The sequence below is a fragment of the Camellia sinensis genome, chromosome 10 (assembly GCF_055761805.1).
Source record: "Camellia sinensis isolate YWXY chromosome 10, ASM5576180v1, whole genome shotgun sequence".
Taxonomy (NCBI): Eukaryota; Viridiplantae; Streptophyta; class Magnoliopsida; order Ericales; family Theaceae; genus Camellia; species Camellia sinensis.
This window is the reverse complement of record NC_138970.1, coordinates 51,900,362-51,923,796: the sequence shown is the minus strand read 5'-3', so window position 1 is coordinate 51,923,796 and position 23,435 is coordinate 51,900,362. Positions and strand designations below refer to the sequence as shown.

The 23,435-nt window shown below is 31.9% G+C and overlaps 1 protein-coding gene and 2 long non-coding RNA genes across 5 annotated transcripts; 2 read left to right on the top strand and 1 right to left on the bottom strand.

The window, feature by feature from the left end:
- Positions 1-766: 766 nt before the first annotated feature.
- On the top strand, positions 767-1,624 carry LOC145801107 (uncharacterized). The gene is made up of 2 exons (XR_014342009.1): positions 767-989; positions 1,192-1,624. It is a non-coding gene; the product is annotated as an uncharacterized LOC145801107 (long non-coding RNA).
- A 3,293-nt stretch (positions 1,625-4,917) lies between these two features.
- On the top strand, positions 4,918-5,756 carry LOC145801106 (uncharacterized). The gene is made up of 2 exons (XR_014342008.1): positions 4,918-5,140; positions 5,334-5,756. It is a non-coding gene; the product is annotated as an uncharacterized LOC145801106 (long non-coding RNA).
- Positions 5,757-16,474: 10,718 nt separating this feature from the next.
- On the bottom strand, positions 16,475-23,014 carry LOC114259961 (uncharacterized). Of its 3 annotated transcripts, XR_014342006.1 has the most exons (6): positions 21,432-23,014; positions 20,195-20,519; positions 19,918-20,088; positions 19,363-19,439; positions 18,058-18,129; positions 16,475-16,848 (listed from the first exon to the last, which is right to left on the bottom strand). XR_014342006.1 is itself a non-coding variant. In XM_082891372.1 (5 exons), the coding sequence occupies exons 2-5, from the start codon at positions 20,246-20,248 to the stop codon at positions 18,111-18,113; spliced, it is 321 nt and encodes a 106-aa protein (XP_082747498.1). In that variant the 5' UTR covers positions 20,249-20,519; positions 21,432-23,014; the 3' UTR covers positions 17,999-18,110. The 3 variants fall into 3 exon arrangements, 1 of the variants encoding a protein (XP_082747498.1); XM_082891372.1 differs by lacking the exon at positions 16,475-16,848 and having other exon boundaries at positions 17,999-18,129; XR_014342007.1 differs by lacking the exons at positions 16,475-16,848; positions 18,058-18,129 and having other exon boundaries at positions 18,550-19,439; positions 19,918-20,519; positions 21,432-21,556; positions 22,680-23,014.
- Positions 23,015-23,435: the final 421 nt, after the last annotated feature.

The following is a 23,435-nucleotide window of genomic DNA, read 5'->3' as shown; positions in this document are numbered from 1 at the left end:
TTGCACAAAAAAATCATTCAGTTTTTTCAAATTTTTTTTAAAAAAAATATTTTTTTTTTGCACATAATTTTTTTTTTTTTTTTTAGTTTTTTCAATTTAAAAGTTGATGTTTTCAAGTTCTGAAAATCAAAATAAATGTCAAATTATCATGTTTTTTTATAAATAATCATAAATGATAAACAATTATTGTTTAAAGGGTAATTTCGATTATTAAAAATTTAATCGGACTTAAAGGTCCAAAAAATCTTAATTAAATAGAGTATAAATTCATAATTTATGAATTATGTATAAATACCCATTTATTTTATTTTATTTTAAATATAACTAACTAGTCCGTTATTTTATATTCCACCCCTTTTGTGAGATTCAATAATCTCCGACTAAGCCATTAAATTTGAATAAATTTTTTTTTAAACATCAAATCATACATTTTATAAATTTATTAATTCAATTCCAAGATTACGCCCGTCCCAACAAACATAACCTAATAGCGAGCAAATGAAAGTGGAAACTTGTGGCACAACCAATCTTGAAAAAAAAAAAACTCTAGTTTTAATCTAGAAGCTTACTTTTCGCTTTTTACCTAGAGATGTTACACTTCAAAACAGAAGGGCCCACCCCTTCTAGATGACAATTAAACAACTACTCCATCATTAATATAACCATAAAATTAAATTAGTCCACCATTTAAAAAAATAAGCCAATTACATTAAAGTCCACATTTGTCTTCATTCATTATATAATTACCAGGTCTCCTCTACTTCTTGATCACCTCATTGCCAAAGTCCACTTGTGTTTGGACATATATATATACACATACAAAGATCAATCTTCCTATTGACAGACCTTGTTGAAGCCAAAAATAGACATGGGTTTGCTCAAATTCAAGCTTTCTCTTCTTCTCTTGTTGCTGTTGGTTGGTGGTTTTACATGTCAGAGACCAAGAATTGCAGCAGCCAGGCCACTTTCTTCTTTCCTACCTCAACAAAGTAAGGGTTTACTAATCTCTCTCTCTCTCTCTCTCTCTCCCCAAAATATCATAAAAGCATATGAATTAGATTACGTTGAATGTAGTTCACACAACACAATTTGAATCTATGGGATGTACTTTATTTTTGAAATATTTTTCGAATACTTTTTCATGCTACATAACCTTTTTGATTAATTAGTGATGATATTATTGATGTGTAGGACACACAAAACTATTTGCAACACTGGGACTGGACTGCAAGTGTTGTGATGGCACAGGAGGAGGAGAATGCACAAGTACATGGGTTGAGCCTTGTTCTAAACTCCAATGCCTTCCTTGGAAGCTACATTAGCATAGTTGTATATATGTAATTTTTTATTATTATTTTATTTACTACATAGCTATATATACATTTATATATTAGAAGGTGTGCACACTCATATAAGTGTGCTTGAAATCGATAGTGTCAGATCTCTGAGTTTGATTGAATTCAATCATTACAGTTGCAATTACGAAAAGATATTTCGGAAAAGTAAAAAACTGTGACATTTTGCGTTTATACCAAGTTTATTGTAAAATTTATATAATAGTATATATATGTATGCTAGTTAAATGAAATGAAATTATAGTTTCAACTTGCAAGTTGTAACCCAATTTTGAAGTTTCAGGTTATTCCGTAATTCTCAGTTTTCCTTACATGAGTATAAAATTTCTACTAGAAATTAAAGGGTGTTAGCTAGAAATTTTTGAGCTAGGAAATACGAGCTTTCCGAATAGTTTCTCAAAAACTTAATCAATTTTTTTTATTTTTTTATTTTTATTTTATTTTTTTAGAATAATGACTTGGACCTTCTTTTTTTTTCTCACCCCCTTGACCCCCCTTCCCGGGATTGGTCACTTTTTTTTTTTCTTTTTTTTTTCCCTTCTCCTCCAATCACCACCCGCCACGTATGTGTAGGGGGGGAGTGGTGGGGGTGGTGATTGGAGGGGGTCTCAATCATTACCTTTTTTTATCAACGAAAGTCTATTATTAGTTGTTAAATTAATCATTTAGATTTTACAAACTATAAAAAATCAAAGTTTCAGAGACCAAAATTTAGGGACACAATTATTTTTTAGAGATTAAATATTTTTGTTGCGAAATGTATCGTTATTATATTTTTAGCAATGAAAATTAGACATTAGTAATGAATTATTATCTTTTTGGGACCAAATTTTTTATCTCAAAAAATAAACCATTTTGAGACCAAATTACTTTATCCCTAAAAGTCTATTTATTAGTAACATTTTTAAAATTTTGTCACTAAAAATCTTATTTTTGATTTTTCGAGACGACTTTTTAGCGACTATCCTCATGATAATATAAATTGATTTTTAAATGTCTTTTGTAACAAAATTTTCACTTTTAGAGATCAAAACATTTGATCTCTAAAACTTTTATATATTGTAGTGACATTTTCTTTTTCCAGCACATCTAAAAGAAAATTACATATATACAAATTGAAAAAAGAGTCTCATACAATAAGGTAAGGATGGTTATTTAAGCCTGTATGAGAGAGTTCAAGAACGTCGTTGGAAAATTTTAATTCTCTAAAAAATAATGAGAGACTTAGATTCTTCAATAGTCTCAACTAAAAACACAAAAGCAAAGAGATTATAGAGATAAGAGATTGGGTGAAAAAGAAGGCAAAGTAGCTAGAGAGAGAATAATAACAAGGCTCTCCCATGGATCTCCCATTTTTACTCTCAAGGTTGATAATGGAGAGGGAAAATTAGTTCTTTCCTAAGAGTTATCTCTCCAAAATCCATCTATTGTAAAGCTATGAGTGTGTGCTATTTATAGGCACCTCATGATGTAGGATAGAGTCCATGCGTAAGGCACTTGGAGAATATTCTCTCTAACCACCTTATCCAAGGAGGTGACCTCTTCAAGGATGAGGAAAACCCTCGAAGAAGAGATCAACCTCTCGGCGAACCCTTCTTCTTAGCCACAACTAGCCAATGATCCCCAATCTTTCCAAAGGGTCAGGGATAGTCCCAGATGACGTCTTGCCGCAGAAGGGTCAGGAGTAGTTCAAAAGAACGTTTTGCTGCGAATATTGCCGAGTCTCAGGGACCCCCTAGATTGTGCCATCTCGACCTGGGTATAGGCTAATTTAACCGAAGAGTGAATTTATCTTCACTCATCGTCCTCGGGATCGGGTTCTTTGTTCGGACTTCATTATGCCTATGGTTCTGGTACGTAGATCTCGGAAAGCTCCGAGTCCACAAGTGTTCTAAGACTCATTAATGGAGCGGCTTCTAGATTGCATTTGAATCCGTTCGAAGCCAAGTGCTTTGGATCTCTAGGTTCGTAGATCTGAACCTTTTCGAATCCGAGCCCAAGTAAGTCTTTAGGTTCGTGGATCCGAACCCTTTTAAGACTTAGAGCGATTCGCCCCGTTTGATGGGGATAAATCCGGGCCTACCAATCTTGGACTTGCAATGAATTCGGGCTCATCAACCTTGGACTATTAGACCTAATTAATTTAGTAGGCTCAAATTAACTCCTTTTACATTGCCCAGTGAACTAGTCCTCCTTAACCTAAATTCTTGACCTTATAGTAAGATACTGAACTGGTCCTAATTGATTAATAATACTTGTTCTCAAAATTAGATAAAAGAGGAACTTAAGTTTAATGACATTTTCACCAAATGCGGGTTGTCATGAAGTTGTGTTTTCAATTGATTACTTTTTGAAAATACGACATCAATCCTGAAATTGTGTCTTAAAAACACAATTTCATAAAATAATTTATATTTGAAAAATAAGTTTATAATTGCTTGAATTTATAAATTTTGTTTTTAAAACAACTAGTATTTGTTATTTAAAAAAAAAGAAAAAAAAAAAGAAGCAATATCAATTTTAATTGTTGCTAGTCTCCTCTCCTCTAGATGTCAACAGATGATATAGAAGCTTGTGAAAGAAAACATAAAATTGTGAAAATGGCATCTCTTTTTATTTATTTATTTATATATATATATTTTGTATTATTTTAATGAAGCCAATAGTTTACTGAGCTTCCATAAGGGTTGGAAACAGTCAACAGCAGATCACTCCATAGAATCAAATGCCATCATTACATGTATATTTTAAAAAAAAAAAATTTAATAACAATAATAATACAAGTTAGAACTTAGATGTCCTTCCTTAAGAGTTGAGTGATCGCCAACAAGTTCTACTAAAATCATATCATGGGCACATCTTGAAATCATGAGAGTCACTTAGCTCTTTTGTCTTTCTGTGTGGAGCGATGGCTTGTGTAGCCATCTGGCATGAGCTCTTTCAGATACATTGTCTCGACTTGATTATTCAATAAATGAAATGTAGTGAATGAGTTGTTGATAAAGAGCATAGAGGATGTGGGCTTCCTAATCTAATCCGCTTTTGACCTTCTCCACTTGTTCTAATGCACAAATTTTACCAATTGTAATCTTAGGCTTTGTTTGGCATAAGGTTTTTTTGGTTATTTTAGTCACAAAAAGATAAAGTAGACTAAAAAATCAATAAGACAAAATATCACGTTTAAACCATAATCATGTTATTTTTTTTTCTCACAAATCATGCATTTTATAAATAAATTTATTAATTCAAATTCTAAGGTTATGCCTGCCCTAACAAACATAACCTAATAGTGAGCAAACGAAAGTGGAAACTTGGCACAACCAATATTGAAAAAAAAAACTCTTGTTTTAATCTAGAAGCTTACTTTTCATTTTTTACCTAGAGATGTTACACTTCAAAACAGAAAGGCCCACCCCTTCTAGATGGCAATTAAACAACTACTCCTTCATTAATATAACCATTAAATTAAAGTAGTCCATCATTTTAGAAAAATAAACCAACTACTTTAAAGTCTACGTTTGTCTTCCTTCATTATATAATAACCAGGTCTCCTCTACTTCTTGATCACCTCTTTGCCAAAGTCCACTTTTGTTTCGACATATGTATATACACATACAAAGATCAATCTTCCTATATACAGACCTTGTTGAAGCCAAAAATAGACATGGGTTTGCTCAAATTCAAGCTTTCTCTTCTTCTCTTGTTGCTGTTGATTGGTGGTTTTACATGTCAGAGACCAAGAGTTGCAGTAGCCAGGCCACTTTCTTCTTTCCTACCTCAACAAAGTAAGGGTTTACTAATCTCTCTCTCTCCAAAATATCATAAAAATACAACATATGAGTTAGATTATGTTGAATGTAGTTCACATAACACAATTTGAATCTATGCGATGTACTTTATTTTTGAAATATCTTTCTAATACTTTTTCATGCTACATAACTTTTTTGATTAATTAGTGATGATATGATTGATGTGTAGGACACACAAAAATATTTGCAACACTGGGAATGGGCTGCAAGTGTTGTGATGGCACAGGAGGAGGAGAATGCACAAGTACATGGGTTGAGCCTTGTTCTAAACTCCAATGCCTTCCTTGGAAGCTACATTAGCATAGTTGTATATATGTAATTTTTTTTTTTTTATTTAGTACATAGCTATATATATATATATTAGAAGGTGTGCACACCCATATAAGTGTGCTTGAAATCGGCAGTTATAGATCTCTGAGTCTGATTGAATTCAATCATTACAGTTACAGTTACGAAAAGATATTTTGGAAAAGTAAAAAACTGTGACATTTTGTGTTTATACCATGTTTATTGTGAAACTTACATAATAGTATATATATGTATGCTAGTTAAATGAAATGAAGTTAGTTTCAGCTTGCAAGTTCTAACCCAATTTTGAAGTTTCAAGTTATTCCCTAATTCTCAGTTTTCCTTACATGAATATAAAATTTCTACTAGAAATTAAAGGGCGTTAGCTAGAAATTTTTGAGCTGGAAATACGAGTTTTCCAAATAGTTTCTGAAAAACTTGATTAGTTTTTTTTTTTTTTTTGTAAACGAAAGTATGTTATTAGTTGTTAAATTAATTATTTAGGTTTGACAATTTCTTTTTCCTCCACATCAAAAAGAAAGTTACATATATACAAATTGAAGAGATAGCTTGTACAATAAGATAAGGATGGTTTTTTAAGCCCAGCGAACTAGTCCTCCTGAACCTAATTCTTGACCTTATAGTAAGATACTGAACTGGTCCTAATTGATTAATAATACATTTTCTCAAAATTAGATAAAAGAGGAACTTAAGTTTAATGACATTTTTACCAAATGTGGGTTGTCATGAAGTTGTGTTTTCAATTGATTACTTTTTGAAAATACTCTTGACGTTGTGTCTTAAAAACACAATTTCATAAAATAATTTCTATTTGAAAAATAAGTTTAAAATTGCTTGAATTTGTAAATTTTGTTTTTAAAACAACTAGTATTTGTTATTTAAAAAAAAAAAAAAAAGAAGAAGAAGAAGCAATATCAATTTTAATTGTTGCTAGTCTCCTCTCCTCTAGATGTCAACAGATGAAATAGAAGCTTGTGAAAGAAAACATAAAAAATGTGAAAATGGCATCTCCTTTTATTTATTTATTATTTTTTAGTTTTTTTGTATTACTTCAATGAAGCCAATAGTTTATTGAGCTTCCATGAGGGTTGGAAACAGACAACAACAGATCACTCCATAGAATCAAATGACATTACATTACATTTAAAGAAATCTAATTTTTTTAATAACAATAATAATACAAGTTAGAACTTAGATGTCTATCCTTAAGAGTTGAGTGATCGCCAACAAGTTCTACAACAATCATATCATGGGCACATCTCGAAATCATGAGAGTCACTTAGCTCTTCTATCTTTCTGTGTGGAGCAATGGCTTGTGTAGTGATTTGGCATGAGCTCTTTCAGATACATTGACTTAATCTACACTATATATTGAGCAAAATTGGGTTTTTAACCCCAAGTCTTGTGGGAGCTTTAATCTCTCAATCTAAATTTCTTAATTTTTTGATTAAAAATAAAAAATTTAGCATTTATTAACTTCTCTCAATCCCCAAGTCTTACCCTCATAATAACACTTTAATGCATTAAGAACAAGTATAAAAAAAATTCTTTGAAATCCAACACATATGATTATTATCCCTCATAATAACACTTTAATACATTAAAAACAAGCATAAAAAAATTTCTTGAAAAGTTCAACACATATGATTATTATCAAAATATTAAACTTTAATATAATATAATAATAAAAAAATATTTAATTCATTGAAAAGTCCACCACATATGATTATTATCAAAATATTAAACTTTAATATAATATAAAAAAGGAAAAAAGAAGACATTTAAAAAAAATAAAAAATAAAAGACATTTAAAAATCGCAATTCACATATATAGAAAATTGTAAATATATTAAGAAAAATAGGGTTTCTAAACCCCAAGCCTTGTGGGAGCTCCAATATCTCAATCTTAATTTTCTAAATTTTTTATTTAAAAAAAAAACCTCAGCATTTATTGATTTTGTCAAAATCCACTGATCAACATTTATTAACTTTTTTCAATTCACATGCCTGCATTTATTGATTTTGCAAAATCTCTTATTAGCATTTAAAATCTCCTCATACAAATAATTATAGATACAGCTCATGCAAAGTTACTGCAGTAGCCTTTTTAATTTCTCATGTACACTATGGTTAGTGATAAGATTGTTAAATTATTTTTATAAAAAATCTTAAAAAACATAATTTATATATTAAAAAAAATTAAAACAAATATAAATATTTATAATTATTCCGTGCATAGCACGGGTGATAAGCTAGTTATTTAATAAATGAAATGTAGTGAATGCGTTGTTGATAAAAAGCATAGAGGATGCGGGCTTCCTAATCTAATCCGCTTTTAACCTTCTCCACTAGTTCTAATGCACAAAATTTACCAATTATAATCTTAGGTTTCGTTTGGCATAAGGTTTTTTTTTTTTTGACCATTTTAGTCACAAAAAGACAAAATATGCTAAAAAGTCAATAGGATAAAATATCACGTCCAAACCATAATTATTTTATTTTTTTATCACAAATAAAATAAAATAAAATAAAATAAGATAAAAATCTATCTGAAACGAAATTTTTTAATCCCAAACTAAAATAACTAAAAAATCAACCCACATCCTAGACGAAGACTTATTGACCAATGTGTGAATTCTATCAGCTTTCGTGTGTGCTATGCTTTATTAATGTTTCATATGTCAAACAGAAGAAATTCAACTTCACCTTCTCATTAGACCACATATCTAGGTGATGGGAGGGGGAGGTGGGGAATTCAACCATGACTTATTAATATTTCATATGTCAACTGTGACTTATTAATATTTCACATGTCAAACAAAAGAAATTTAAGTTCACCTTGTCTTGGCACTACTAAAGAAAGGGTCGGTTGAGTCGGTTTTTTGAGTCGGTAAATTTTACCGTCGCAAAAGGTAGCCTTTTTGAGACGGCACAGAGTTACCGACTCAAATACCAAACCTTTAGTGTCGGCACCATTGGCCGACACAAAAAATTAATATTTGATAGTATTATTTGAGTCGGTTGAATTTACCGACGCAAAAGATAGACCTTTTGAGTCGGCATAGACCTTTTGCGTCGGTAAATTTGTGCCGACGCAAAAAATTAGACCTTTTGAGTCGGCAACTGATGCCGTAGCAAAAAAAAAAATTATAACCAAGATATATATTTATTTACTTGATTATATTTAATAAATATATTTATTTATACATATACTTTTATATTAATATTGAGTGTATATACTATAAATAATATATATCTCGTTTAATATCTGAAAGAGATGTGGTGGTGAAGTGGGTGTAGTGCATTGACCTTGAGTCAACTTGTCCAAATGGGTGTGTGTTCGAACCTTGGGAGCCTCAGTGAGAAAATTATGAGTTAAATTTTTTAAAACATTTAACCACTTTTTGAGTCGGCAATCTACCGTCTCAAAAAATTAAAACTTTTTGCGTCGGCAGATTGCCGACTCAAAAACTTTTTGCGACCCCACCATTTTCGTCCCTTGAGTTGCCGTCGAAACGCCGTCGCAAAAAGTTTTTGCGTCGGCAAATCTGCTATTTGCGACGGCAAGCTGCCGACTCAAAAGCCCTGCTTTTTAGTAGTGTGGTTTGAATTCAACCATGACTTGGTAAAAAAGTTTGTATTTAGATCTTAGTTGTGTATATGATAATTTTTTTAGAAATCTTTTTTCTTTTCATTTTTCCTTACAAATCTAATATTTAAACACAATATAGGAGAATTTGAGCTTTACTCAAATGATTGTACTTTAGATTTCTAAAGAGAGGTTTAAGTTTCAAACTTATGGAGAAGTGTAGAATATGCTAACTTAACACCTTACCTTGCACAAGAAATTAAAAAATAAAAAAAAAAAAAAAATTCACAATTTTCTTTTTTCTTTTATTTATTTATACATATTGGTTCTCAAATTTATGAGGTAAACAAACACAACCTAACGACTTAACATTCTTGGAGTCTACGGATTCTTCACTGGGCCATGATTTTTTTTGGTTGGTAGAGTAGATAGCCCATCTCGACAAGTTTATAGAGTGTCATTTTGGCCCATCTGTGGAAAGCTTAAAAGTTAGGCCCATATATGGATATATATTTTAGTGGGAAATATCAAATCAGTGTAATTTCAAAGAGTAATTATAAATTAGTGATAAACTTTATAATTATTAATAATTAAAATCATAATATTTTTCATGAATTTATAATTATTAATAATTATGAAATTTATTACTAATTTATAATTATTTTTAAAAAAATGCACTGAATTGTAATTTTTCGTATGTTTTATTGACTTTGGGCCTAGAACCGAAGATCAAACCACAGGGTCTGTCCAAACACCAAACCCACATTTGTTAGTATTGCCAATTATTTTATTTTTTAAAATTTTCAAAAAAACATAATATCTATTTTTGTTTATATGTTTTAAAAAATTATATAAAAAAAAAAACAAGCAAGTTGTTGGAGGTGGTGGTGGGGAGGTGGTGTTGGCTGTGCGGAAAGTTGGAGATGATAGGGAAGAGGTATTAGTGACTAAAATTTTATTTTGAAAACAAATGAAAACAGTTATTTACGGTATTGTCTAAGATCATTACTTATAAACTAAATCTTGACAATTTATGTTTAACTTTGGAATTTTATTTTGTTATGGTAATTTAACAGTTCAAGTTTAAAATTAAAATAAAATGGCGTTATTTTGTTGTGTATGGTTTAAAATAAAAAGACATTCTTTTAATATTATTTTGATTTAATTTTAAATTTAAATCATTAAATTATGTCAATTATTGAAATGTCTTGATGGGGTAAAATCCATAAAACATGAGAAAGAAGGGCGAATGATAGTAATTCATACCAGTACCAGAGGTGTCGCAAAATCTCATCCACTTGATCATCTCACAAATTTCTTGATATGGCAAAAACAAGAGTTTTCATCACAACTGAAATGTCTATATTTTACCAATTTCACCAAATAGAATACAACAACAAAAATGAGAGAGGCTTAGATTTATGAACCCAATTGAAGTATAGTAGAGAAGTAGTAGCTACCTTCTTTGGTTTGTTGTTTCCATGGATGTAAGTTACTTTTGCTGTAAATAATACTATTTGAATAATATTATAATGATTGTATTTATATATAATCTTGTTATGGTTATATTTTTTTTCTTTTTAACAATATTTTTTTATTGTGTATTGACATTGGGAGTGGACCACTCTTATTATGAGTAGACGATAAAAAAATATTATAAAAAAGTATGATATAATCTTACTCATTTATATATTATGTTGGAATTATTATTTTAATTATCATAATTTTTTTTTTTTTGTTGATGCTCTATCATAATTATAATTGAATGAGTTTTATCACTTATTTTTGTTATAAATACAATGATAACACATTATATGATAAAGCAAATGTAGTATATAAATATAATCAACTTAATATTACTCATCTTAACCTTGGATTCTGTTTTTTTTCTTCACCTTCATTTTTACTTTATAGGTTACTGTTAGAAATCATGTGGTACACATAATGTAACCTAACCATGAAAGATACATGATACACATGGTACATCCACACATAGCCTAATCATGAGGGACACGTAATCTTAGAAATCATAAGGCATACATGGCCTTGCCATATATGTATATCTATATAAGGATTCATGCTCAACATTGTGAATACACAACAAAAACATAAGTCTTCTCTCTCTATTCATCCATCTTGAGGTTACCATTTGAAAGCTTAGGAATTTAAAGTGTGGATAAAATATTAAAAAATTCTAATAACTTCTCAATTGATGGAGATTTTTCAGACGAGACTCATAATTTAAGTATTTTCTTCAAATCGTTTCCACATCAGGTAATATAATTACCTGTATTTTTCCTTCAGTAACCAATAAGAATGGCAAGGAGCCACGGCGGTGCCGGGGATTACACTCCCCGTCCCTGATCCTTGAATGTAAAAAACTCTTTGACCCCTCCCCTGATCCCTTGCGGGGAACTCATCACCCCCTGGCCCCGCTCCCTAACGGGGATTGGGTTTCCCCGACCTTGAAAAATCCCCGATGAGCAAGAGAACACTCAATAAATCAACTAGGATCTACATAGATGCTTGAAACTGAGATCTACAGAAAAACATTCAATGAAGTAACTCAACCAAGTAGTTGTGATTGCCATTGGCTTCAACACTTACGATTATGTCTACGATTTAGATTATATATATATATCAAGAAACAGAGTATTGAAGAGAGAGATGGAGAGAGTGAGTGAGAGAGAGAGAGAGAGAGAGAGATTATGAAATGTTGTGTATTGATCCCTTACTTCCTCCAAAACCCAAATCGCACTAGCATACTTCACCAATCGAGCTGAACGACGAGCAAGAGAACACGAGCGTCGTCACATCGACGGTGGAGAACCTGCTGGGACAAAGAGGGAGGTGAATCAATGTTTAGAAAAGTTTGATTTTTTTTTCCAACCTCCTCACCACCACCTCATCATCGCCGATCTGACCCACCACTTCTCTAACCTCTAAACTCTGTCGATCTGAGCGAAGATGGCGTTGGTTAGCGTTAGGGGTGCTGCGAGAGGAGAGAATAGAGAGAGAGAGAGAGAGAGAGAAAGAGAGACAGACAGACAGATGCAAGGGGGTCAGTCAGTTTACTTGTGTGTGAGTGCGAGGTGAGGTTGTGTAATTATGTTTTAGGGTTTGGTTTATATATATATATAGGGGTATAATCGTAATTTCACATCGAGAATATGGGGATGGGGACGAGCAACGTATTACAGTCCCTGCTCGAAAATTGTTAGGAATTCATTTTCGAATACCATCCCCAGCCCGTCGGGGGTATTTTTTGGGAAAAGACCATTCTAATCGGGGTCGGGGAACCGAGTGCCCGTCGATAAGGGTTCAAATTGCCATCCCTAGTAACCAAGTAACTTGACCTAGAGTTATGAAAAAAAAAAAAAAAAAACAAACAAACTTAATTAACAAAGATAGAAAAAAAAATAGACTACGTTTAAAATCCACAAAACATAGCCTATTAAGACTAAAAAAGGATGGATAACATCGAAAGAAAGCAAGTCAAGATTGATAAGAGAGAAATAAATAGATAATGATTGTTTTTGAAAGGTGATAATGCAATGCAGTATGGAAGATGGATCAGACTGATCCACATACTCTACGGGTTTACTGGCCTTCGTCTTCTTGGAGCACCCCTGAAAAAAGGTCTAATGAGAAGGTACCAAAACTGGAGTAGTTCCTCCCTACAGACTCTCCCACAATTAAGTTAGATAGGAAGTGATCGGAAGAAGAGCATAGAAAGTTGAGAGTCGAGAGAGAAAGATGTGGAAAAGAGAGAGAGTATAACTTGTTTTTAACGTTCTTCACAAGCTTCCTTATATATTTTTCTAATTATTTCCTTGTCCATTCAAGCTGTCTTATTGGCTGAAAGTCTATGGTATACTCGCTGTCGGTCATGGCAGTTTTACCATACCAAGGAACGAGAGGTTTTATTGTATTTAATGTCATGACAATCTCATTTAATGCTTAATACTTGGGCTCAAGGACTCTGCAGGATTTTTGTCTGTCACATGGTTAACTCCCAATCTAATGGGGTGTTTAAATATCACAGGACCTAAACCAGTATGGATTCTTCGGTGGGCCTGCTGTTAAGTTTCACCTATTAGGTTATAACTAAATTACCGTTTGGGCTACCCAAAATAATTGTAAGTTGGGATGTCCTGGGCCATGTAGGTCATGCCCAAGAAGAAAAAAAATGATAGAAAGAGATTAGAATATATAAAGAAGTTATTAGTTAAAAAGTAGGCATGACTCATAAGGATTATGTGAAAGTGATATAACTATGAAACGAGACAAAAGGACGAGGGTTGGTTGTTGGTTTCTTTTTAGACTGAAATAGAAGGAAAGAAAAAAGAAAAAGGAATGAAGATAAAGTAAAATAGAGATAAATATAAATTATAACGAGAGAAGTCCGATAGTAACAGGTTAAATTGGTGCAATAGTACGCTTTGGATGCGATGATGCACATGGTGATGAGTAAAAAAATATGTGGACGAAAAATGGCTTAGTGGGCGGCAATGATAAGGAGGCCGCTCGTTAAAAAATATATTTTTTTGACTTTTTTATTTTATTTTTGTGTTTGAGTGTTTTGAAAAAAATATATATATATATTCAAAAAGTTTTAGATTTTTAATTTCAACTCAACAAGACAAATAAAAAATTATGATTTTTTTAAAAAATTCAGAGAAGGCAAAAATAAGCCAAAATAAGTATTCTTTTTTGGCTTATTTTCGTCTTTAATATTTTTTTAAAAATTTTTTTAAAAAATTTATACTTTTTAGATTGTTCTCAACAAAATGGACCGAAAAAGTAAAAAAAAATTGACATAATTTTGGAATAAATCACTAAAAAAAAAATTAGAAAAAAAATGTGGCTTTTTTTTTTTTTGGGTTGCCAAAGTGGGCCTATATGCTCAAATTAACTATTACAAGATGATCTATGTATATATAGGTCTCTCAATGAAATACTAATCAAGTAATAAATACATAAAATAATAAGAAAACAAAATATTTTTGAAATATATATTAACATACATGAAAAGATGCATTCAATTCCTAAGTCAGTTGAGTCCACTTTCGAACAAACTAAAGTCAGCAGCAATGCTTGCTTGGGCCACATCCACTTATGTTTTGACAGTAGCCATTGCCTATGCTAAACTGCCATCACATTACCAACTAAACATCTACATTTGTGTGGTGAAAAAACTTCATTATTTTCATTAACACTTGTTCGGGAAGTGATTTTTTTAAATTATTTTTTTATTAGAATATAAAATAAAATAAAATAATTAATATTTAAGAAAGATATTTTGAATTTTTACAAAAAAAAAAATGAAAAAGGTAGAGTGGATGAGAATGAACATTTGACTTTGTAGAATGGATAAAAAGGAATCATTACTTCTTTTTTTAATATAAGTTGATGTTTTTTTTTAGCTAAAATAATTACTTAGCATTGTTGATCAAGCACTTAATTTCACTAATACAGAATTAATCATAAAATCAATCATAAAAATTATTAATAGCCACACAAATCAAACAGTGAAACTCGTAATTAAAGAGATTGTCTCACTCATATTTTTTTATCTGCAAAAGTATTATGAATCCCAAAAAAAGAAAAAATCATTTAAAAATACGTTCGAATTTATGATTGACAGATCAAAAAAAAACTTAAGATTGACTAACCGGTTGATCAACCACTTTTTCGTACAAAATGTTTCGTGCTCTACATCATTATTATTTTATTTATATTTTTTATAATTAATTCTTTGATCAATTTTATACATGTAAAATTATTGATTTTGGAGGACTCATTAACAACCCATGTGGCCTAAAATTAACAACCCATGTGGCTTAAAATTGAACACACGTGTAGCATGTGGCGACCCAGAGTGGCAACTGATGACTGAACCGCTCTTCCATGGGACGCAATCCTCATTTGTCACTTTGTGACTCCTCACATTTGGACCCATCAACCATTGTCACTATCTCAACACACTCCACTCTTCTCTTCTTTTGTCCACTAAAAAATTTCCTTGAGTATTCAAATTCAATTTGGCTTTGTGTAGAGGCATTTGTTTGTGTAACGCATAAGAAATGCACTCAATGTGAACCAACTTTAACTAAAAAGTTATTTCGGATGATCTAAATAAGTGTACTTTTTGATTTTTTATAAATGGGTTGGGTTTGAAATGATGTGATAGAGAGATGATGGATTTAAATAAAATGATGTGACTTAAATAGGATATTGACTTTTTGATTTTTTTGTGTTATGCCAAACTTAGCTTAAAATATTGTAGTTATTAAATTCAGGTAACGTGTTCTTAATTGAAAAGTTAAGAAGTCTTACTTAAGTTATGTGTGTCTGAGATGCATTTTTGTAGTTATTTTTTATTATTAAATTGTTTAATTTTAATGATTTTTTTTAAAAAAATTACATATTTAAGTTCTATTTGACTAGATAGACTAAAAAAAATTTAAAAAAATAATTTACAAAATGCTTATTAAAGACAAAAACAATCCAAATATTTTAAAGATTTTTATAGAAAAAAATTACTTTTTAAATCTTTCTACATTTAGACGGATTTGAAAATTAAAAAAATAAAAATAAAATTGACACAAATTTTTAAAAAAGTATTAAAGATAAAATAAATAAAAAAAAAAAAAGGCGTTGGTCATTATTGAGTTTTGGACTATCCCAATCACAGTGCCTAGATATTATTGCGTTTAAATATTTAGATTTACATAGATTAAAAAAAGATGATTTGTGAAAATTTTAATTTAAATTTTATTCACTTTTTTACTTCACAAATTTATTTATTTATTTATTTTTTACATATTTAAGATCCAAACACATATTTAATGAATATGTTTAGTGCAACTTATTGCAAGTTGAAAGTCAATATTAAAAAAGAATAAACTAAAACCACTCATTTTCTTACCTTATTTAAAAGTTTATCTAAACTATTTTTGCCTCATAATAGAAACCATATATAACTCTTACACAAAATAAGATAGACTCCCAAAACACTACAGGAAATTGGAGTTTTAGCAGCATTTTACGACGCTAAAAGCTTGAAAAACGTCATAAAAAGTTACAGCGACGTTTAATATTTTCATCGCTGATACGGCCGCCGCAATAGCTTTGCAGCGTTTGAAAAACGTCGCTAAAAATATTAGACGGCGTTTTTTTAAAACGCCACAAAAGCTTTGACATCTGTTTCAACTTCCGTTAGTTTGACGTCATTTAGTGGCGTTTTTTAAAAAACGTCACTTTTTTTCTTTTCTTTTTTTTTCTTTTTTTTTTGGGGGGGGTTACTGCTGTTGCAAAACCAGAATACAGAATACTATACATAAATGAATAGCAGCTCAGCCTCCTAAAGAATTTCTGTAATTTGAATGTCATCTTCCAATCAAAGAACATGAAGGCTACATTTTGTTCTCAAAATTTCATAATGTAAAAAAATAAAAAATGTCAAGTTACATGTAAGAGTAGTGTGCATCAAATACACACATATATATGAAGCACCTTTTCCAATAGTTATGTGCTTGGCGGTGCTCCCTCTTATTAGCCATCAATAGAGATGCAACTATAACAACCTGTCACTAATATGGGACCCAAACATGAGTCTTACATCCCACCCCCTCTCCCAACTTTCAATCTTTTCCCAAAACAACTCGAAAACTCCTAAGACAATACTTTAATTGTTGTTCCAAAAGAGAATTTCTCCAGCGGCCTTCTTTCATTGAGTTTGTCATATCTACTTCTTCTTCTTTCCTTTCTTTGATATGTGAATCTGCATTTGACAAGAACAAATAACATGAATATGCCCAAATAATCATATAGCAGGTTCATTCATTAAGCCAAAATAATCACCCAACTCCAGACCCTCACATCTGAGATTCAATAGCGCGCCACCTGTTATGCAAATCCAAATTAATTTATGCTGGCCAAAATTATGTATTGAAATATTATGTAACATACCATCACAAAAGATCATTTCTTGTATCACTGATAGGTGGATGCTGAACTAGGGTTACAAATCGTTTCATTAATCAATTCATCATTGACAATGGATATCATTTCATATAAATTAATTTATTGTAATCTCTCTCTATTATTGTACACAACTTTTCCAACCCAGACGACTACCAAACAAATAACAAAAAGAGACTATAGAACTCAACATGACATAGTAACCGTTATATGCACTCCTACTTTCCATTTTCCAGATCTAGAATTACATTCGACATACCAGGTGACAATGATACTAAGGTATGTAATCAATAAAGCTCCAACATTTTTTTTTTGATCGGCAAAGAAAAATTTCATTTAACAACAAGAAATTAAAGGTACAGGAAGACGACATGCATCGAGAGAGATTCGGAAAGTACAAAAGTACCCCTACTACTGCTACTCGCATCCATACAACCAACCCCTTGGCCTCTCAATTTTTTTTTAAAAAAGTTAAGAAGGACTTAACTAGAAAATAAAATACAAGAAATCCCACAAATTCAACCCACCAAAGCAACCCACCAAAACTTGATTTTTCCAACACCGAAACAGCCCAAACCGCCCAAACTAAAATCTAATCAAACAACCCACACAGTCCCTACACGCCTGTGCAGCTACAACACACAGGCCTCTGCAGCTACAACTCCCAAAGTCCTCACCACCCATGCCTATGCTGCTGCTCACGCCTCCCCTACGCTGCTGCAACTCCCTACTCCCAAAGCCTACACCAACCATTGCTGCCCACACCACACCTATTCTGCTGCAACTCCCAATACCCACCCTTATGCTGCTAATCCGGCCTAGAAGACTCCCCACAGCCACCACCAGAAAACTTCCCTGCTGAAGAAGACTCCACAGCCAACACCGGAAAACACCCCTGCTGCAACTCCCCTACTGAAGACACCCAGCCAACACCCCTGCTGCAACTCCCTGCTCCAACATAATTGACTTGCAACCGAAAAGTTTAGGCATAATTTGGTCAGGAGAATACCTTCAGAAGTGCAACAAAATTAGGAGATCGATGGAATGCAGCAAGTATGAATTCTAAGAGCCTTTTTTGAACCTGCATGCATAAATCACAATGTATTGTGAATGTTTCAAGTACAAAAATAATTTCAGCATTTAGATAACAACCGGTAGAGATATGTGATGTCATACAAGTAGAGATAAAGAAAGAAGCAGCAGAGAAAAGGGAGAAGAAGAATGAGAATCAGATAGGGGATAGAAGCAGACACTACTACAAAAACAGATAAAGATCACACTTTTTTGTGTGATGTATGTTATTTTATTACACCTTTTAAGTTTTATTAAAATGTGATTTTTGGGAGTGTGATTAAAAGGGATCATTTTTAATCACACTTTTTAAGTGTGCTTAATAACATTTGGATCACACCTTTTAAGTGTAATTAAAAATATTTAGATCACATCTTTTAAGTGTGATTAATAACATTTAAATCACACCTTTTAAGTGTGATTAAAAATATTTAGATCACATCTTTTAAGTGTGATTAATAACTAATAAAATCTGTGATAAAAAGAGGGTTCGACAAATTTGAAAAATAATTAATATTATTTTTGTATGCACATTTCAAGAATGTAATACACACTATATGCTATACTTTGAATCATAACCACATATTAAATGAAATAACGTCATATATTTCATAAATGAAAATTAAATGTTCAAAAGTATATACAAAAGAATTAAATAAAAAAAAAAATTTAATTGTGCTTACATATATTAAAAAATGAAAAAAATTTTAAAAAAAATTAAGTTCTTTAATTCTTTGACCATATTTTGCATCTCTCAAAGAAATTTCTAACCTAAAAAATGAAAACACAAATTAATTTAGAAATCGCAGAAGTATATGAATAAACTAACTATTTATAGAGACTATTCTAGTCTTCCTTCTATAGGGATCACAAAAAACTTCCACCTATCCGAACATATATTTAGTAAATGAGGTAGATGAAACCATAAGCAAGAAAAACTCTTTCTACTTCACCAAGGGGAAATTGTAACAGTTCATGATTTTCATCTAAAAGCCAGGTACAATGAATCCAAGTCTGATAGTGGCAAGATATTAAAAAATTAGATTACAAGCAAGGCGCAAGCATGGTTATTAACAATAAGAATTTTGTAATAAGTGACAGGTGCACATACCCATATATTTTCAAAACTCAAGCCCTCTAAAAATAATAGTGCATGGACATGTTTTTAAGTGCATTCATGAGTGAGCCACAGGTCACATATAGTTTAACATGAAATAAAAATAAAGGGGATTTGATATCTTACTTTAAATATTCCTTTCCATCGTATCCACCAACAGCATAGATTGCACCATTAAGCTCTGCCGATGCACAAGCAAATCTCTAAAAAGGCAAAAAAACAAAAACAAAATAAGCATATCAGCAGCCTACATGTTAAATTACCATTCCAAGCATTACACCTTAGTGCAAAACTGATGCACGGCTAAAATAATACAAGGTGCACACATCTAGAAATAATTAATGCCCATAAGGGACCACAGTACAATCTGAACAATTAGCATGAAGAAAGCCATATTGAAGGTTATATTCCTTAAACACCGTATTCTAATGTTTTGGTTCTGCAAACAAATTCCGTATGTTCCCTTACCATCAAATGTATCAATAACTACTATTATATTACCTGAATATATCATAAGCAACATAAAGACTACATAAACCATTATACCCTTCATTAATTTAGTTTAAAATATTACAAGCTCAAGCATGGATTTAACTTCCAAGATATGCGGCAAGCGAGAAGCCTTACAAGCAAATTCAGGTAACCTGGTATTATGCAGCCCAACATATTTTTAGGAATTACCTTTTGTAGCATTGACCGTGAAGAAATCCAGCGACCAACATCTAAATCAAACATTTCAACATCTGCATAGCAATCTACCCCATTTGCACCACCCATTGCAAAAATTATGTTATTTAGAGTAGCACCTGCTAAGCTTCCCTTTTCACCATTCAAAGAAGGTCGCAGATTCCACTAGATATTGGCCGCATCATATGATTAAACTTCATGGAAATAAATTTCCAAAGTTAGTGACATAAATATTTAAGTGAATCGGAGAGAAAAAAGTGCAAGCTAATGCCTGTGTCAACCCACAAACTACCGTTTCCACCACCAAATACGTAAAGCTCACCATTCAACCATGCAATAGAGACATAAGCACGGCCATGGTTCATTGGCTTTATAGATTTTATCACACCCGTCGTAGGAGAGTAGGAATCCAACGCCGATAACCATAATACACCATTGTATCCTCCGACAAGATATATCAACTCATCAAGATCTGGTTCAGGATTATTAACTGACTCCATCGCCATTTCATCAACGCATACTACAGAAGGATGTGATGTGCATTCCAACATCATACATTTTTGTTTTAGTTCTTGAATTTCTATTCTTGCCTCAGCCTGAAATGCCAGTACAAAGGTATATACATAAGCACGTCCACTTTAGGCAAAGGACAGAGGCAAAGCTTATTGCCCTTTAAAGAGGGAAAGCCTAAGTTGACACCTATGGCATTAGTGTCAGAATTTTGAGCTAATTTGAGATACAATGATAAATAAAAGAACAAGGAAGTTACAGATGATGAGCAGTAATAAACTGACAAAATTAGGTCCAACAAACATCACTATAAGGGTCACTTCTATTTTGGATCAGTGGAGTTCTTTGTTATCAGAGTAAGCTACTTCAGTAAACAATCCTATCGAAGCTTATCCATTTGTTTTTGACTTTTATGTATCTTACTGGCCTAGTGTAGTTGTCCAATCTCCTTTGTAATATTTTCTTATACCACTTATCTTGATTTCATTCCACATGTATGTGAAGGTTAAAATTGCTCTGATTCTAACACATCCTTCAAACTCTAGCTTTCGCCCTAATCTGAAATTTTCACCAACAATCCTTGTGCATTCTTTTTTGTCGCTAACTACTGAAAGAGGCCAGGGTGAAGGAAAAAACTGATCAGGTTTTTGGTGCAAGGTGCAATTGCTAATTTTAATACGTGAAAAACATTTACTAGAGAGAATTGCAAACTTAAAAATCTATGAAATAAAAAGACATACCAGCTTCTGCTCCAAAACTAATTTCCAAAAACTACATCAAACAAATATAATATAATTTCCAAAAACTACACGAAACAAAGTGAAATGATCAACATAACATACATAATCAACAAATCTTGAACCTAGATATTCAGATTATACAGAGCTTAGAATTAGAAATCTAAACTCGAGAGATTCATGTATCTAATTGAGATAATAAAATCATCAACCACAACAAGCAACGTAAATTATAGTTCAAATTCTAATCAAATTGTTTACCTAAACCGAAGCTTGAGTCCCAACTAACGCGATGGCAGTCGCAGCAGCGCTTATCGTGTCTAGAGCATTGTTGTTCGTGCTTCTCATCTCTCTGCTTTTTCTCTTTGCTCAATCAAACAATTAACCTAATTTCACTCAACAATATTATGTTTCATCGTTGATCAAATCTCGCAGAGGCTATAACTTTCTCGAGAAAATTCAACTTAGAAAATCGAATTTCGAGTCGGAAAATTCATACTCCAACACTATGTATATATAAGGCTAACAAATAAAAATAAATAGATATACTCAAAATAACTCATGAACAGATTTAAACTCCTAAATAACTCAAACTCCCAATTATTGCTGCCTTATCGATCTTCATCAATTCTCCCCACTAAGAAGAACTCCCATCTGGAGATTAAAGAGAAAGATAACACTCAAATTATTCAGAATTAAAGTATCAAAGTTTGTCCTTAACAATCGGAGTGGCATCAGTGATGAACCCAGAGCATATTATTCTTATATTTCAAATCAATGATGAGCCCAACACCATTCCAATTAAAAAAACTTCAATCACTTCCAATTCCTTTGAAACCAAAAAAAATAAATAAATAAACTAAAATAAAATAAACTTGAATTTTAAATTATTTCTCTTCCTTCATCAATCCTATGAAGTTGTAGGACAAGAGGACGTCTGGTAACAATTCCTACATATAACAGTTTCAAATTATTTCTAGAGTTCAAAGGATTTTATAAGTTAATGAAAATCTTAAATTATATACACTACAACCATGTTGTAACATTAGAAAAAATGTGGAAGCATTATTACCAGATCCCCAAGGGAAAAAGTCCTTTCCAACAACACTTTCCAACGCTGAAGATTTCCCAGAGCTTTACAAATCATTAAAGAGATGGGATGATAAATGTACAACATATGAAAGACAAGCTGAAATAATAATTAATGTGCAAGAACCCTCTATTGGCATCCTGAGGCCATTTATCAAAGAAAAATGCTAGGGACCCCAAATATTTTATCAAATGTTCTATCAAAGCAAATCTCAAACTTTTCAGATCCAAGGCCACAAGCACTACAACCAAAAAATTCACAAAAAGCAGCAACAAAATCCTAACATCTTCTCACCAGTAAGTCCATATCAATGAAGAACATCAAACGAATCACTCATACATGACAAGAGAACAGTTAGAACATAGCAGATCTAATAAAACAGAGCAAAGAAGAAGAAACGCAAAAAAAAAAAAGCTTACTCTTGCCATGCACAGAGAATGAAAACATAGGCAAAAAGGACTCTCCCGAGGATCTTGATCCTTCTTCCCTCCTCGGTCTCGTAACCCTGCCGATTTGTGCAAATCAACCTAACCATCTTCCTCTGCAAAATCATCACAATCAGAATCAGAATCAAGAAAAACAAAAAATCGTCAAGAAATTTCAACCAAATCAATGCAAGAATCGATGGATTTAGAGTTAGATCTGAACAAGTAATCGGAATCAACCCAGGTGAATCTCTCAAGGAGCATGAGGAGGCAGAGAAAACCCTAGATCTTGGAAGGAGAGAGAAAACGATAGAGACAAATGGAGAGAGAAAACGACAGACGGAAAGAAAAATTGAGGATAACGTTGTGGAACAGTGTTCATAAGAGGATAACGCGCATCTTTTAATCTTACTTTACCTCTTCCACAGCGTTTTCCAGAAAAACGTTGTCTAAAAAACGCGGTTATAGTCAGTTTTTGTTGTAGTGAAATAAGATTAAAAAAAACATATGAACAACTTTGATAAATTCCACCAAACAACCCTAATACAATATAAAAATGTGATAATCAGTGAATCAATAAAAAATTAGTTGGTGATCCTATAGTATTATTCCACACCTCAAGATATGACACTTATCTTGTTGTCTTCTAAAAAATGACACAGAAATGGTAGAATCCACTATTTCTACTACTTAAATTCAAATTAGGCTTTGTTTGGCATACTCAAAAGTTGTACAAAAAGTCAAAAAAAA

What these genes read in the sequence shown, in the direction of transcription:
- LOC114259961 (XM_082891372.1), bottom strand. Translation starts at nt 20,248, where the DNA reads ATGGTGAGCTTTACGTATTTGGTGGTGGAAACGGTAGTTTGTGGGTTG. An exon ending in TAGTTTGTGGGTTGACACAG is followed by an intron (nt 20,089 to 20,194) that starts GCATTAGCTTGC and finishes GCCAATATCTAG; the next exon opens with TGGAATCTGCGACCTTCTTT. An exon ending in CACGGTCAATGCTACAAAAG is followed by an intron (nt 19,440 to 19,917) that starts GTAATTCCTAAA and finishes TTGCCTTTTTAG; the next exon opens with AGATTTGCTTGTGCATCGGC.